This window comes from Pipra filicauda, unplaced genomic scaffold (assembly GCF_003945595.2).
Source record: "Pipra filicauda isolate LSUMZ 115617 unplaced genomic scaffold, ASM394559v2 scaffold218_size1660888_pilon, whole genome shotgun sequence".
Taxonomy (NCBI): domain Eukaryota; kingdom Metazoa; phylum Chordata; class Aves; order Passeriformes; family Pipridae; genus Pipra; species Pipra filicauda.
Window position 1 is genome coordinate 1,427,222 of NW_024104330.1, and position 18,220 is coordinate 1,445,441.

Here is an 18,220-nt window from a genome sequence, read left to right on the forward strand (position 1 = left end):
ACCTTTCTAATATTCCATTTCCTGAGAAGAATGATGCATTTCACCATATAAAAGTCCCCTCTTTATGAATATTCACACTCCAGCATAGTTAAAGAGGAAATCTGCAAGATTAAAAATTTATTATTTCCAAGTTTATACTCAAATTCTATAGTGAACAGTTCTGGGATATAATAAAAAGTAATTTAGTTTTAGCAATTCACTTCCATCTCACATCAAATTCACAGTCCATAGAAACTCACATTCAAACAAAGAGAAAGTAAATTCCACAAGTCTGAAGCACACACATTCACATTTAACCTTCTCTTCCAGAAAGATGTTAAGAATGTAGAAATAATGTCTTAATAAACTAAATAATTTCATTCACTGCAATGGGCTAGACTCCTAGAGTTAGTCATCTAACAGGTGCATTTTCTTCCAGGAATTCTCTTACTGTGTACCCTAAACTAATATTTGCAATAATCAAAATATACCTTTCACGAGAGGTTTGAAAAAAGCTGACTTTATCTCTGAACAAGTTTCTCACAACTGCATAAATGACCATCCAGTTATCAAGGAAGGAGGATACACCTGAAAGAGCACATATTTAGGCTCAAACCTCTCTTCCCACCCAAAAATGGAATTCAGATTTTCATGAAAAGCAATCTACATGTACCTATGTAAGAACTCACATTTTACTGAAAAACATAAAGGTCAAACATCTTTGCAGAGTACAAGTAACTGGCAGACTCTTACATTCAGTCCAAAATGAAGTATAAAAAGTTCGCTTCTATAGCAGCAACTTGATTCCACAGTTTTCAGTTGTTACAGCAAACACAGTCATTACTTATTTATATTTTCACTAGAGATGGAAGACATGGGAACATTTGCCTTAAAGTGAATAAGAAAAACTACGAACATAGCCTTTTCAAGTCATACATTGCAAGATTTCTGGTTCTTAAATGGCATCTCTGCATTATTCACAAATATCACATCTATTTTAGAGACACTAATGAACAAAATTCTGTTAACGGTGTAAGACAACACAGTATGGATAAAGCATTTTAACTGGTAAAAAAAGGATTACCAATCTCTCCTTTACTAGTAGAGCACACTGCAGAGAGCACTGCATTACACACCACAGATTTTGCTTCAAGATTTTGCATGTTAAATTGTTGAATCTACAGCTTTCCATCCAACTTTAACTGTATGTTAAAGTTTAAATTTATCTGATAATTTTATTATCAAATTTAAGTAGCAGTCAGCTCTATTATGCAATTGTATTTGCAAGCAATTCAAAACATTCCCAGTACAATATGCCAATTTATTTGAAACATTAATAACAGTATTCCACTTTATTTTTAATTATTTTCAGGGAAATACTCACTGTACTTGGTCTTTAAAACTATTGTTGAGCACTCAGTGTGTGGCTGAACAGAAATAGTGTAGAGATAACAGTTACCTCAATGGTTACTGATCCAACTAATAACAAGAGATTTAAATTACCTTCTCCCTAAATTGAAGGATTCCAAAACATTTCCTCTCGGCTCCCTTCACTTCAAAATAAGTATTCTTTTTATTCACTTCTGGCTGGGATTCTTCATTACTTAATGCCTATGCAAATGGACAACTTGTCTTTTATACCTCCCCTTCCCAAAAGACTGAATGGAAAGTGTTTCCAGAGAAGATATTTACTGTGTACAGTCTTTCAAGTTTTAAACATAAACTAGTGAAAATCAAGACACTCAATGTAGTTACATATGGGAAATTAAATTATTAATGAGAATTATAAACTCAAATCACAAAGTGAGATTATCATCAAGTGTGCAATTGGGAATAAGGCGAAATCTCCTTCTTTTACAGCTTTGGCTTGAATTCGCCAGAAAGAAGCTTTTTCAGCATTTCAGAATTTTTTCCTTCTGGTGGTGCAGGCCATCTGTCATGATCTGAGGAAAACAAATAAAAGAACATATTTAGTTGGTTGAGAAACTAGGCATTTTACTTTTGTGTCCTCCCATTGCCCAACTTCAGTCACTTGAAGGTCATTATTTTGTAACCCATTTCTTACCAGGTATTTCTAGGGTATGGCTGTATAAACTTTGGCCACCATCCACGACCATGGTTATCCCAGTTATGAAAGAAGCAGCTGGAGATAGTAGGAAACACACTGCAGGAGAGACCTGTCAAAAGAATGACAATTTTAATCTTTCTTAGACCGCTGGGAACTGTTTATGTCAAAGAGGCTTGTAAAAACTTTTACAGGTAAGACATTGTAACATTTTCCACTCAGCAAAAACTGTAACAATCTTAAAACCATCCTCCTAGTGATAACCATCAAGCACTTATCAGAGGAAAACCAATAAACTTTCAGCATCAAATGCTTAAAAATCAAACAAAAATGTGGACCAATCTATCAAATAAGCACATTCTTGGTAGAAGAGAGCTAAGTACTTTTAAGATACAATTTTTTTCACCTTAATATTTGTTCTTTCATTCCTTCCTCCTGGAAGTCAACTTCTTCAGGAACTAATGTCTACCATGAAACACTTCAGCTGTAAGAGGCAGCTGAATTAAATTTTCGTATATCAGTGACTGGTTAAGTCTCACACTTGGCACAACTACGCATTACTACGAGCTTTTTTTCTTTTTAAATATTCCATCACAGTGCAGAATTAAGTCTTTTTGTTCTCCATATAATAAAATGTCTTCTAAATAGAGACACAGAAGTAGAAATATCACAAATGTTCTGAAACACATTACCTCCTCAGGAACCGCTGACCTCTTGGCAGGAACCTTTGGAATGCTCTTTAACCACATCATTATACCTTGCTCTCCATAGTTTGCAACAGCAGTTTCCGAAAATACTAGTCCCTATTTCAAAACAGCATAGTGAAAATTAAGTTCTCTTGCGTATGTTTAAATGGATCATTCTAAAATTGTGAAGATGTCATCACTGATTTCCTATGGGATTAAACTACCTAAAGAGCAGCTGAATGCAAGTTTTTAAATGTAATGGAATAGTATAATTTATACAAGAAGGTAATTTGGCTGCCAGCCACTTCTCTATTCAAGCACAATACTTCTGATTATTCCAATTCTCCACTGTCACTTCAATAACCAAAAAATGGAGTATAAAGAAACTCAGAGGCTGCTTTGAAATTACAAGCATTTCATGCTAACTTACAGCAGGAAACTACAAAGCCCAAAGAACAAGTTCTCCAGTGTCTTGTCACCTGTAAGAACACGAGACGGATTTATCGCAAATTATGGAAGCAGACAGATTTCAGTCAGAATTCCAGCTCTCCCTACTTAGCTGCTGTAGAAACAGAAAAAGGTGACTGTGTTTCCTTTGATGATTATTCAGTCCAGTTTAGTCTTGAGAGGGAAGATGAAGGCTACAGCAATGGGAACACAGGGTTACATCCGTTGGTCAGGACAGAATCTTTGGGACTGAAGTTTAAACCAAATAAAATTGGAATTCATCCACAAAGCACATACTAAGATTTCTAAGAGATCTGTATAATGTATGTGAAACTATTTTTTCCAGAATACAGGTTTCCCTCTCTGTGTATCCATTCTGTACAGGTTACTCTGCTCCTCTAAAGTAGTAACAGTTTTATACTGTTACCACAAACCTGGTGTGTCCACAAAGGTGACAGAAGTATTACTGTAACTACAACATGGACTTCTGTTACCAGCATAGTAACAAAGCTAGCAAATACTTATGAAAGAGCCAAACCCCTGAAGTGTTTGCTTGTCAAAAACTTCTTTTGACATGTGCTATAATGTATAATCAGCATGATTCATTAGGTAATTAGCATGCCTGAAAAGTATATTCACATAATAATGCTGTCTTAATTACTTACTTCCCCAAGACTTGATAAATCAGAAAAAACAAATCAACAGGAAGTAGAAGCCAGTAGATGTTAATATTTAACAAGTCTCCAGATGAATTGGGTCTCACAAAGGCTACATAAAAGCCACTACCTTATGATCATCATACATCTGCCATTAAGCATTCTCTGCTACGCCAAACAAAGTGAGCCAGATGTTTTAGGACAAGGGGCACAACAGGATATACAGACATTCTACAAAAATACTAGCAAGATCTTCCTAGGGATCACTTAAACAAATATGACACCTCACTTATGACACTCACTTACTGTGGGTAGGATAATTCCTGATTGTAGAAGTAGCTGCACAAAGTTTACATTTCCTCTTTTGATTGCGAGAGAGTAAATGTGCAAAATAAATTGTGGTTAAGAGCAGATTACACAAATCACAACAGATCACACAATCTAAAAAGTTAAAGCTAGAGCTTCAATATAACCTCTGTATCTGCAGTACTATCCACTACAAAATATAGCTGCTCTTTCCATACTGCTGTTTTAAAAAACTGCTACCTGCTGCCTACTTCCTCAGAAATGTGGTAGGCATATTTTAGCTGACAGTGGTTTCCTGTCTGCATGAATTTGATAAGAAAAAAAATCAGAACACACATTTTTGCATATGATTTCTCTGAGAGAAGGTCCACCCCAAATACATTCTCTTTATGTCTAAAGCAAATCTAATATGTAGAACACAAAGTAAAAGGCATTGTGTTACACATTCAGAGATTTTTAAACTAACTTCATAAACACAGGTTGAAACCATCAGCACACCTGAACCTCAAACAGAAAAAGCTTCATGAACTCAGAAATAATGTATCCATCATCGAAACACAAAGCATTCAGTAATCTCATGTCAAGGCTTTGTAAAACAGATGACCAACTCATACCAGTATCATTTCATTAAGCTACAAAAAAAACAACCAAGAGTGCCAAGTCAAAGCAGAAAGCAGAAGCAATTTTATCCCACATCCTCTGACTCATCATCCAGAAAGTAAAAAACACTCTCGAATGACCTGAAGAACACAGATGAGGTGATTATAAATAAATAAATGCATAAACAATCCAAAATCAGTTACAGGTTATAGATTTTAAAATTCCTTTTGGCCTGAAAGCTTTAATTATGAACACATACGATTGCTAAGTTTAATCATATACTTACAGGAGCAACACTGTTGATTCTTACTCCACTGTGAGCCCATTCCAGTGCTAAAGTCTTGGTTAGGTTATCCACTGCAGCTCTTGCAGCTCCTGAGTGCCTATTGAGAGAAGAAAGCAAAGGAAGCATCTGTTCCCTCAGCTAGGAGTGCCCAATATTAATTCTACTGCAGTCTCACTGGGGTAGTCAGAGTAGCTTTCTGTGGCTGGACCAACACTCTGAGAGACAGAGATTCTCTAGTTTGTAAGTTTGACCATAGCTTCACTGATTAAACAAGCTATGCTATGATTTCCTGTCATTGCTGGAAAATACTTACAGTCTCTCCCCCAATGTGACATGAGGTCAGCTACTCTACTGCAGAGAGAGGCTTATAAAATGTGAAACAAGGAGGTAAAGTTCAAACTATGTAAAACTACCTGTAGGCTGCAGAGGTAAAGCAAGACTTGGAAGGACAGTGATCTGAAAAATAGGTTAAATCTTCTGACAGACAGGATTAAAATCACTCACTATTCTAAAATTACTCTAGATGGATGGAGATAGAGACAACAAGAGTTGGAGTGAAGTCATACACCTTGCTGCTACAGGAAACTAGTCTGAAATGATTACAAATTTGAACAAATGCAGACAAAAATACTGCAATAATGAATAGTAGACAGTTGGACTCATAGAAAACAAATAGAATTCAGATTCTTTAGCCTAGCAAAAAAGACTTAGAGGAGATGATGCAATAGCTTCTCAAATACCAGGGAAAGAATACAAAAAACTTGAGAAAAATGTAAGAAAACATAACTCATTTCCTTCTGGTCTAAACATATGAATAACCCACAAGCATACTGTGAGCAAACTTGACAAGTTTTATGTTCAAAATTAATACTGATGGAAAACTGTATCAGGTGACTTTTGGCACAAGTGGTGGCTGGACTTGTAAAGGCAAATCTTTTTCAATAGTACATTTCTACAAAGAGTATCAATTCAGCAGGAATTTGACTTGTAAGTAGCTTTGTCTATCCACTTACATCTATGCACATTAGTTATTTAGGAAAACTTGTCCACTGTTATTCAGAATTAGCTTTTTCTCATGGTTCAACTCTCAAATGCAGGTTCAGCGTATTTGACAAGACAATTCAGCCAGATTTTACCACAGTGGAGAAACTCAAATAACTGTAGCTTCAGCACCACCCTGTGGATCTCGAAATTTATTCCGTACTGCCAAGAACAAGCTAGTGAGAAAATATTCTGCTGTTCCTTAAAACTTCTTAATTTTGAACACTTTCAGTGCTGGACAAAAAGAGGTAATGCAACACTTGCTCAAAGTATATTTTTTTGTATTTTCTTCAATAGAAACTCAATTTCCAAGTTTAAAAAAAAGAGGAAAAGGAAGTTTCAAAGAAGAAATTCAGACTTTTTTTCAAGAAACGGTCAACATGCAGCACATTGACAACTTCCAAATTTCCTTTGAAAAGAAAATAGCTGAAACAGTTAATTTCCTGAGCATTACTACCTTTCAACAAATTGGAACTCTTGTGGTAGCAAGTTTCAAATTGGAAAACTCCTGCTCACCTACATTTTGAGGGTAAAGAAATTTGCACAAATATAGTACATGTACAAGTACGGACAGGATGTTCCATTTTCATGGCTGTAATCATTTGTATCAGTATAAAACTACAAACATGGCAATATGTTTGTAGCCATGAGCCTTCTCCCAGTCAAGAAAGGAGCAGAGCGAATAGAATTGATTCTATTTGCATCAGAAACCTTCTCCAAGAAAGATGTCTACAAAGTGGGAGTAAAAAGAAAAACAGGAAAGGCAAGCATTATGTGAGCTGAAGGACAAAGCCAAAACCTGGTAACGTACTAGAAATGTTCCTCCTACTCCCCTACTCCTGGTCCAATTTTCATAACTCATTGCACCATCAAGATCTGTAAACTGAGCATAGAAGAGAAAAGCAACTGGTGCCAAGTTCTTGCAAAACCCTCCAGCAATTTGGAGAAAGAGCATTTCCATCCAACTGGTCCCACTAGCACACCATTTCCAATGAAAGCTTCACTGGAAAGTCTTGCTTCATAGTTTCTTACAAAACAGTTGAGAGAGACCAGAGATGCCATTTACTCCTGTAGTCCCTACTGAATTAATAAAAGAACCCCACACATTCAACCAAGTGATACTCTTGCTCTCTCTTGACCAAACTGCTATATTTCTATACTCTGCTGCTGCCCAGTGCACACCTTTCTGAAGTGTTTAAGAGCAACTAGTACTTCCAGAGGAAAAACATAGGAAAATGTAAAAAGAAAATATATATTACGACATTCCAGGAAACCCATTTCTCACGGCAGCAGTAATGTTGACAATGGCTCCTCCATGTTCTTGCATCCAGGCATTGTACACTGTATGAAGGAGGAAGATAACCTATAAATATCAGAAGAAATGCATACAAATGAACTTGCCAATTGGAAGCCAAATTTGGAGTCCTAACTGCAATCACGTTACACATTTTCCCAAATCTGCTCTTTGTACCACACTCTTGCCCAGCCAGAGGTGAGATTATGGGACAACAGGTGTAGTACAGGTAAGGCTCAACGATTGTCAAGAAGCATTTGGTGGAAATCAAGATTTCATGTTTTTACATTTTATGTAACGTAAATTACTTTCATTTCTACATCCCAAATATTATCTGAGAATCACACACCATACTTAAATTTAAGCTTAAATTTATATCCCTGAAGGAGAGAAGTATTTTCCTGTGTGACACACAGTGCATACAGGCCCCAGAAGTTAAGTGGTTTTCCTATAGTCTTTTAAGTGAGTATCCAAGACAACTGTCTCCCCAAACCTGGCCTTAACCAGAAGATCATACTTGCCTAAATGTATCTTTGTATATATGAACAAATGTTATGTACCATTTAATGCAAAGCTTTGGATGAGATTCATGAAAACAAATATCCACTTGTCAGATAAGTGTGTGGAAAAAAGAAGGCAGGGAAATATTTCTTGTCTTCTGGTACTGCAGTAAAAAAAGAGAACAAATAACCAAAAAAATAGCTTAATGTTCAGACCTTACCTGCTTTGCAGCAATAGAAGGTCCCTGTTAGATTCGTCTCTATCACAGCATTCCAGCCTTTTGCACGGATGGCTTCAGAAGGACTTGCAAATTGGCCCCCTCCATTATTCACCAGGAAGTCAATCTTCCCATGCAGACTCAGTGTAGACTTCACCAAAGCTTCTACCTGAAATAATATTTGTTAGTGTGATATGCTGATTAAGCCCTGTACCCAATTTCATTCTCAGTATTTTCTCTCTCATATCCTCTTCGCAGAACAAGAGGAGGTGTGGCCTTCAAAGAGGCTGTAAGATTCTTATGACAGGTTTGGTCAGCCAAGAAGGACTGGGCTGTGTCCATGTTTATTTAGGAAATCTTGCTGGTATAATGCAGGTGCTACACAAAATACCAGCACTGAAAGAAGGGGATTTATGCTGCTGACAATTTGTATAGCCAAACACACACAGAAGCCTGCTACATAAGTCCTACTAAGAATCCTCTGACATTTTTCAAAAGGGTGGGGGTGTTCACATCACATGTTGGAAGAGCTCCATATAGTGTAACTACTGCTTTTTTATTTGGCCAGTATACCTGAGCATTTTAAATAGAAAATCTAAGTAATCTTGTGGAGTTTTAACATCCTTACCTTAATGTTTTGTACATTCACTAAAACTATGACATATGAGTTGGCAACAGCCAATCTTCTTACACAGACCAAGAAGGTTAGTTACCCTGCAAAACATGAACTCTAAAAAATGCTGGAAATACAAGTTGTCTTCTTTAGCAAAAATATTATTACAAGATAGTAATAAGAACTCCATAGCAACTAAGAAATAATTTAACCTTTATCTCAAGAAATAGGAAATGGGACAACATGACTGTTTCCTGCTTACATCATCAATCATAACTAGATACCGTGCATCAGTTTTTCCTACTCAAGCATACATGAAGTTACTACCATCTGTGGTTAAATAAAACGCAGACCAAAACACCACCAGAAAAATAAACAGTTGCAGTGATGCTGCTGCTCAGACAGATTGGACTAGGGGAAGGATATCAATCAGCCTTTCTCAGCATATAGTTAACAGTAGAAAACGTCAGAAAAAAAAGAGTAAGAAATGCGTGATCAGTATCTCACCATGTCAGCAACTCATAAATAGCTGCTTTATATCTTTTGTTGCTAACAGTTTGGGATTGATTTAACAGGATAGTATGGATCCTGTAAGGATGCACCTCTCTGAAGAAAAAAAATGTAAACACAGAGTGACTGAAGCCTGACTGAAAAACTAATGCCTGCTGAGAAAGAAGGCCTCAAGAAAATAATTTTGATACTTAAACCACCATCTTTAAATTCTGAATGTCATCTTATTCCTAACATTGGTCACTGCACCTTGAGGTGCACTTCTGAGGGGGAAAAAACCCTAGAAAACCAAAACATCTGTGACAGCTGTGATACACTGGATTATTATACTAATTACAGGCTCAGACCAACTGAAGTGTGTGTTTGGGGGGAAGGGACTGTTTGAATTTCATGAAGGTGAAGTGGTGCCCTGCTCCATACCCCATGCTTCTTGCACCATATTCTCAGGGGGGGAAAATAAATAAAAAACAACAACAACAAACACATATCAGTTCTGTTTCTGAAAACCAGAAGTGGCCAGCAGGGTCTCCAGTGACAGCTCAGGTGGCTCCAACTGTAGCAATTTTCACACTGTCTTCTGTGCTGTAGAGGAAGCATCGTTGCAGTGCTTCTCCCAGTCACCACCCAGTAAACATAGTGATAGCAGCCACCAGCAAAGAGAGGAGGAGGGTCTGGTAGAACACATTTAAATCACAGCAAGAACTCAAGAAGATTCTTTTCTAATCCTATAATTTCAAAATCCACTTAGAAAAGTTACTAAAGACTCTCTTTGTAAGCAAAGCAAAGCCTCATGAGGTAGAGCTACTAGTGTAGGACATTCTCCTGAAAAAGACTGAAAACAGCAAAATCAGGGATTTCTGACAAAACTAAAACACTGGAGGTCTTCAATAAGGGACATTTGTGTGTGACTGCAACTCAAAAGTATTATGCAGTAGCACACTTTCACAGATAACCGAGATGACAGTACTTGGACAAATGTCCACAAGCATTCACAGGTCACCCTGAACTTAAGTAAAACTCACAGGCAAACAGCCCACTACAGAGTGTTAGAGATTTGCTATTTGGGAACTAGAACTAGTAGGCATTCTGGCACAGTGGTAACAGGCATTTTTACTTCATGTTATTGCTGTGTTATTTAAAAGTACAACAAGAAGAATCTCTTACCCACAACTCCCCACCAAGCCACAGTCTTCCACTACAGGCTTCACACAGACAGGCACTAAGTATTTATAAACCAACTGAGCCTCTGCTAAGCTACAGCTTTATTGGAAAAGAAAAGCTACTAGTGAACTCAGACACAAAGTATGTGCTAAGTAGTACTGTGTGGAGTCTGTCTGAAGGAGTCCTGTTCGTCAGATGTCCAAGTGACAGGTTTTACCCTCGGGGTCTGGTCCAGCAGCAGGTGCTGTTGCTGGAGCTGGAGTGTGAAAATTCTGTGCACAGAATTTTGAATTGTTGACTTCAAGAACAGCAGTGGCCTACCAGAAGTACAAGGTTTTATTTTCCACTTACCTAGACATGTCTTCTACTTATCTAGGTGCCAGTTAAAGAAATGTTTGTCCACAGCATATAGCAAAAAGGGTAAAAAGTTCCTCATGTCTTGCCCCATCAATAGATTTGTCGTACCTCAACATTTAAGACCCACAAATACTTGCTTCCCCTTCCTAACACATACAGAGGTAAATAGAAAGCTCTTTTCATAATGGGAAAAGGATGGGGTCTCTCTCCTCTGCTCTGGCCACCGTTACATTGAGGCTGTGAAATTGATTAATTATGTCCTTGGATTTTGGACAAAGAGCTTGGTTGGAAAAGACACACACACAGCAGAGCTGTCTGGTTTGCCTCTCAGCAAGAGCAAACTGACCTGCTCTCAACACATTATGCAGGCAGTGCTAGCAAATATGCAAACAAATTAAAATCACTTCAGCTTAATAATCATTAAGAAGCAATATCTATCACTATATATATTCCAGACAACAGGATAAGGGAGAGGTACACAACCACTCCTCCAGGATAAGGCCTTACAACAACAGAATACAGAAGCCTCAGATCCTCTTACTGGCATCCCAGAACCCTCTACTCTTCCATTTTAAAAAATAAAAATGGGGTTTTATCCTTTACAGAACACTCAATGGAAAACTAGTAAAAAGCAGTAGCAAACTCATGACAAAAATAAGCTTGACAGGTTATGCAGTGGTTGAAAATCCTCCATCAAGCAGGATTATTTCTTGCACATTAAACGAAAAGTAAGATTTGCTAGAAAGCAAGAGGGCTTCTGAGGATGAAGATTTAGAGACTTAAAAATGTGAATTAATTAAGCTATTCCCATGATATCTGCCATCAAGCTTCCGCAGCAATTAATTCACTGCACCTTCTTTGACTTTTCCTAAGCCAGAAAGAGCTCTAACAAACATATTGCACCTTATGATGAGTGATGAATCTTCTAATGCTTGAATTTCACAGATTCAAACTAGAGGCATGAACTGTGTCATCTTCAAAGTAGGTCAGTTACTTTAGGATAAAAAAATAAAGGTAAAAAAATAATAAGCTGGCAATTTGAAAGTACCTTCATCTTTCTTAAATTTCCTTTATTCGAAGTCCCTCCTTCCAGTTTCCCTGGTTATAAAATGAAAACCAGGACAGCATTCATAGAGGCCTTTAGAAAAATGCAGAACTGATGGAGAAGGAGGGATGAAAAAAAAAAAATGGCATGCTAGAGTAAGAACAGATGGCTTGTTCCTACAGGTGATCACGGTGGCTTCCTTAATAAGAAAGATTCACTCTTAGAAAGACTTTGGTGAGATGTCAGAGAAAAGGATATACTAAAGGAACTATGGAGTTCTTCAGGAAGCTTCCTGGGCTTTGTAGCTTGTGATGGATCAGTTCTGATGTCTAAGAGGGCTTGAACTCCTAAGTTTTTTTTCCCTTGTTGAAACATTTAAAATGTTTTTCTTCTGCGCAAGTTCTTTGGTACCTGGTACAAGAGCTGAGAAAGAGGACGTAAAGACTCACATGGAATACTTGCAGAGGCTGTTCTCTCTACCTAACAATGTGTTTCCATGATTTCTGAGGTAAATACTCTTCTCTCATACTAAGCTGAAAGCAGACAATGAGTTGTAAAGCTATTAATGTGTAGCATACAGAGCCAACACAGTTGTACAAGTTTTGTTGCTTTTGTGAGAGAACCCAAAATTATATATGCCCTCTCATCCCATCTTCCACTATTAAGAAGAAGCTCTTCCTGTATTTGTGAAAATACTGAAGTGAGTTATATTACTGTGTTGCCTCTACTTAAGTCTAATCTCCGAGGCTAGAAAATCCTCCACTACATCTTTTATTGATTCCTGTTTTTAAGCCTCCAAGTCCCAGGCACAAAATTTAGGTTAGCTTTTGAAAGTGGATATACAATGCTCTTTGAATCAAAGTAATGTCCAAAGGTACTTTTCCTCTAGTTTCCACAAGGCAATCAAGTGCAAATTAGAAAACAGTATTCACCATTGCTGCTCTTAGCAAATATAATAAATAAGCAATAGTAAGCAGTGGGTTGTGGAAAACTTGCCACACTCAGTGCTGACAGTTTTCAGCAGTGTAAGTTAATGATTGTTAATTTGAGCTTATCTAGTTTCAACTTACAAACCAAAATACCTAAGTGTAAGGAAGTGCTATCCTCACTACAAATGGAAAAGCTGAAAACATGATCCACATATTTCTGGTCCAACAGTAATTTTAGAAATTAAATAACAAGTGGCTGGGATTTAGCCATCTTTGAGAATTTCAAGCCCTGAAGAACTAAAGGAGAACAGAGCCAGAAAACCAAGAGCTAAAGAACAAAAATCGCAGGATGTCTCTGACCAGTAAAAAAAATCTGGTCTTGGAGATGGGCATCTGGAATGGATAAATATTTGTTTAACAGGTACACAAGTTCTTATGTTAACATACAACAGAAATTGCATTCCTTACTCAAATCTTCAGCAAAGGGCTTATGAAATTTTCATAGTGATTTTTTTCTGAAAAGGACTTGAACAGAAGCAGTTGAAGAACTGAAGTGAGTCAAACTATAAAACTGGATCAATGACTGATAAATTGAAGACTGGTGCTTAATCTGCCTTATTCCTCTGAATCCTTTCTTCAATAGATACAGACCTGAAAAGACAATGGTTAAAAAGAACTTCCACTGGCAGGCGACACCCGATAGAAACTTCACCAATATCATATGAAAAGTTCTAAGAAAGTTCTGGTGTGTCTCTAAATGAACAGAGCTTAAAACTAAACTGGAAAGGGGACAATTCTATGATAAAACTGTAGGGTAATAACAAAGACAAAAGTTTCTTCAAGTATAAGCATGGCTACCTGTAAGACAGAATAACATCTAAATGCTTTACACAGCACTATGAAGAAAGCTTTAAAAGCACCTTCAAAAATTTTCAAAGCCCCTTAAGCCTGTTTTGTCAAATAGGTATTTAGCCACACTTACACAGGAAACAAAGAAGGAATGGCAGTTTAGTGGAGACTACCTCATTTCACCATCCAAGCCCTGTACCATCTCATTGGGCACTGCAGTTCCCACTAAATCATTTTTAAACTGATACAGAAATAAGACTCACATGCAGATGATTATTAAGCCTGCCAGAGTACTTTCTGCAAGAAAGAGACATGAAAAAAGGCTTAAGCCTTTTTTCTCTCTTTACCTCTTTTCTTTCCTGTAGCTTTAATCATGTAAGTTGCCCTCTGACATCTGTCACAACCTATTATGTTGCACTGCTGATGCTGGTAAATACAAACTTAAAATTCACTGCTAGGTGAAGTGACATACTGCACAGCCCCGGGGTTCATCTCCTTCAGGAGAGAAAGTCTGAGTATATCACTATAAATATTTTATGGTATGCACTGTTCCAGGAGAGAATAATTTTATTTTTTATTTGGTTTATGGTTACATATTCGGTTATTTCCAGCATCTTCATAGCTGCTGAAGGTCATTAATATGTAAGTTATTTAACAGAGACCTTGAGAGATTAAGAAAAATGTAGCAATCAGTGGTTACTGGAAAATTTTCTAGCTGTCTTCAATAAGTTAAAAATCCAACCTGAAGTTGGACTTTTAAATATTTAATTACGCAGATAAAAAATTAGGAGGTGCATGCAGACTTCTGAAAAACCTGGATTAAGGACTTTGGCTCTTGATCTTTCATTTTTTGGAATAAGAAGAAAAAGGAAAAAAAAATTAACCGGGATAGTAATAAAGCTTGCAATGAGGCTCACCTCAAGCTGTAACCAAAATTTAAACATGACTAAAATATTATAAATCTGTGGGGTTTTTTTTGGCTTTAATACAAGCTAAACTGAAAATGCATGGAACTTGTGTCAAGTCACAAGCACTGAGATCCCATGCCTTCTTGTTTGAAGGAACTATTCTGAGGTCTCCCTCTTCACAAGTTTACACCCCCTCACTTCTGTCACAGAAATGTGACAAACAATCACACTAAGTGGGCTCTGGCTCGGCTGTAGAACATGCCAGTTTTAAGGCCTGCTTCTCCCAGAAATTTCTGAAATATGTAAGCCCGGTCAGAAAAACACTTGCAATTACAAATGTTTTCTTGCTCAGGTGGCTAATAAATGTCTTCCCTCAGAAAGCACATACTCTGATCTAAGCTATTTTTGAGGGGGCAGAGACCTTTGGAGATGTGAGAATTTATATACACAATATGCTTTTGACATGTTAAGCCCCAGAACAAGATCACGAGTCTTTACCTCTTCTTCCTTGCGGATATTGCACTGTATGGGAGTTACTTTGGCAGGACTCATGGAAGAAAACTTGTAATTTAGTTCTTCTGCAGCAGCTTTTAATCGGTCAAATTTTCGAGAGGCAATAACAACACTGCAACCTGTAGAGACAAAATGAAACATCCTTCAGCTAATGGAATTATGCTATTTTTTTAATACTGTCATGGAGATACTTTGCAGAATGTGCCATTATTAGTCACTGACTAGAAGATACAGTGTTGAAATTCTTGCAAGAGAGAGAAATGACTGATGTCAGGTGCTTCTTAGCAACAAGATCCCTCTGTGCCAGGAAAAGAGCAATGAAAAAAAAAAAAGTCCACAAGGTTCCCTCTCCTTCCTGCAGAGGGGAAGACAGCCTGAGAGCTGCAGAGTCAGCAAAGCAGCTTTCAGACATCACTTTTGCTGCCTCTGCTCACAGCTGCCTCATTTATCAATTAAGTGATTTAAAGATGTTTCAGCAGGTCTTGATTACAAAAAAATGCTTGCTTCTAAAACCACAAAAATAATCTTACTCTGTGACTGGCTGTAATTTTGACTAGCAGTGAGCAAATGTAATGCCTTGCTTTTTAACCCTGCAGAGACTGAAGGAAAGGATAATAGGCTCATGAGATTAATCCCTATCTGCAGACTACAGACAGCAGGAAGATGCTTTCCTGTGGCACTGCAGAATCCGAGCTGCAGAAAGGAGAGGGAGAATAGGCAGGAGCTCAAGTATTCTGTTTTTTTCAGCATTTAGAGGCAGAAGGAATCCTTCTACAGAGAAAAAAACAATGCTAATGCCAAATTAAAGGCAAGCACTGACACTACAATCAGCCTAGAGTCTTCTGTCACACCAGTGGACTCAGGACAGCTTTAAGGCTTCAGCAATTGCTACTACACAGACTAAACCAAAGCACACCAAATTAATTCCTAGTGCAAATCCAGCAGGCATGCAATTTCATATAATGGATAAGCAAATTACTAGCTCCCACTGCCAAGCAGGCAAGGATGTCTTGCTCCCAGTTTGCTCTGCTGCTTCCATAATCTTAGCATCCCAGCAGAAGTCATCCCTTCCTCATACCAGGTCAACTGCTTATCTGCTTTAACATAAACCAATTCAACACATTCAATCTGTAAAAAAAAAAAAAAAAAAAAAAAAGTTCACATCTTGCCAGGTGTAAGGTTTTTTTCCCCCTCCTCTGTTGCCAAGTGAAATTTGGCCTCTCATGTGATCAAACACCAGAATCAACTCAAAATAACTAGTGGGAGGAAGAAGCAGCAAGCTGGTCATTTGACTCAGGCTATCTTGTCAAAATATACATAAAACAAAACAAAAAAACCCCAAGCCAACCAACCAACAACAACAACAACAACAACAACAACAAAGAGAGTTGAATTCTTCCAGAAGGAAGTGCTGCAACTACATATCACTAGGAATGGGAGCTTCACCTTTAATCAGTGGCCATCTTAAAACAACATATGTAAAGATAGTAGTCTATGAGGTCTCCTGATTTTTTTAAGTTAAGAACTCTGATAACTTGAACAACCACCTGATTAATGCAGAGTCCATAAAATGGCACACACAATTACCAATTAATACAAATACTGAACCAGAGTAGCACAGTTATATTTATCAACTTAAGTGCTTACTAATATAAAACCTGATAGAGAATAAGGTCCAGTAAAAGACTATATTTTTGCTAACCATGCTAACTGGGAGAGGGGGAGATTATAACTCATGAGGAACACTTGGTAACTACTGCACAAGCTGACACTACTTCATTTATTTTTCCTCATGACAGTCATAATGACTGGCATCATCTGTCATTGCTCCTACACCTATAGGAAGCAGCCCCCCATGTATACCTAAAGCACAAGGTATACATGGAAAGAGCTCCTGATCATCTTCTTGTCAATAGCAACCTGCAAATCTACAGGTAAGGAAGGTTGCTCAGTCAGACTTCAGTCATAGCTCTTTCTTAATTTTCTCTCCAGTGATTTGTAGACATTTGCAGCCTTATTTTTATTTAGCCTGCTATGGACATATTTCTGTATTTCTATTTTGCTTGAAAAAAATAATGACTATCAAATGAAGCACAATTTTAAGGTAACTGGGTAACATCATCAACCAATAGCGTGCTGACGCTTAAAAAGAACCTCTTTTAGGGAGCATGTAAGGACACTCAAAGAGAAATGTTTATTTCCCAGTAATACAAAGGTAACAGAACTAATCCTCCTTTCAGCTACACAGAACAAGAAATCTGGGGGGACAAATGCCAGGAGAGGCAGAGATGTCTCCCATCACAGCCTTAACAAAGAAAGCTGTTTACTATGCAGTGCAATGGTATAGCGCACATTCCAGCAGTGCAAACCACAGGCAGCGTGGCACCCAGAGGCATAATGTTGGTGTTGGTATTTTGAAGACAGTGAATCCAATCACGATAATAAACTATCCAAAACCAGTCTGATGCCAATGATCCCTACCACTCATGCTGAAACCTGCAGGAAAGGTGTTGCAAGGTGGATATAGGAGGCACCTCTACCTCTCCTGGCCTCATATCAGAGAGTCAGGAGACTACCTTTCACTCCAGGTTTTACCACTTCTCTGTACTCAGCATGGAAAGAAAACCCATGCAGCACACAGTGAAGATGTTCTTCAACTTTAGGACATTCCTGTCACAGGCACTGAGAGAGAAGCGCCACGTCTCTAATGTTACTGTGTGGACAGCAGTTCAAAACGACTCTGCTCCGCGAGGCTCCGTTCAACAACCCGATAAATCCTCCAGCTAACTCAAGATGAAAACTCACTGAAGGGAGAGTCTGAGAAAAAGGGTCCGGGTTTAACACACCCTCACTGTGACGGCCGAGTTTAAAATCTTTTACGTGCCAGCGGGTCCAAAGGCACAGCCCCACACCAACCTCACCTTGTGCCCCTCGCCTTCACCGCCCCTGTCACAACGTCCCACCCACACGCTCCTCGCAGCGCCGCCAGCCCCCAAAACGCACCGCAGCCCGCCGGGCACTCCCTGACCGTCCCTCAAACCTCATCCGACCCCCAACACCCTCCTCGCCCCGCTGCCCCACCGGGGCTCCCTGCGGAGCCCCCGCCCCTCCCCGCGCCCACCTAGCGCCAGTAGGTCGGCGGCGATGGCCTTGCCGATGCCGGTGCCGCCGCCGGTGACGATGGCGACCCGCCCGCGGAACAGCCCCGCCGCTAGCAGCCCTCGCCCCGCCGCCATCTTCCCCCTCCCTCCTTCCCT

The 18,220-nt window shown here is 38.6% G+C and overlaps 1 protein-coding gene across 1 annotated transcript; it reads right to left on the reverse strand.

The window, feature by feature from the left end:
* Positions 1-88: 88 nt before the first annotated feature.
* Positions 89-18,203, reverse strand: PECR (peroxisomal trans-2-enoyl-CoA reductase). The gene is made up of 8 exons (XM_027734703.2): positions 18,085-18,203; positions 14,949-15,082; positions 8,082-8,247; positions 7,326-7,407; positions 5,026-5,122; positions 2,737-2,847; positions 2,045-2,156; positions 89-1,922 (listed from the first exon to the last, which is right to left on the reverse strand). The coding sequence occupies exons 1-8, from the start codon at positions 18,197-18,199 to the stop codon at positions 1,834-1,836; spliced, it is 906 nt and encodes a 301-aa protein (XP_027590504.1). The 5' UTR covers positions 18,200-18,203; the 3' UTR covers positions 89-1,833.
* Between the last annotated feature and the right edge of the window lie 17 nt (positions 18,204-18,220).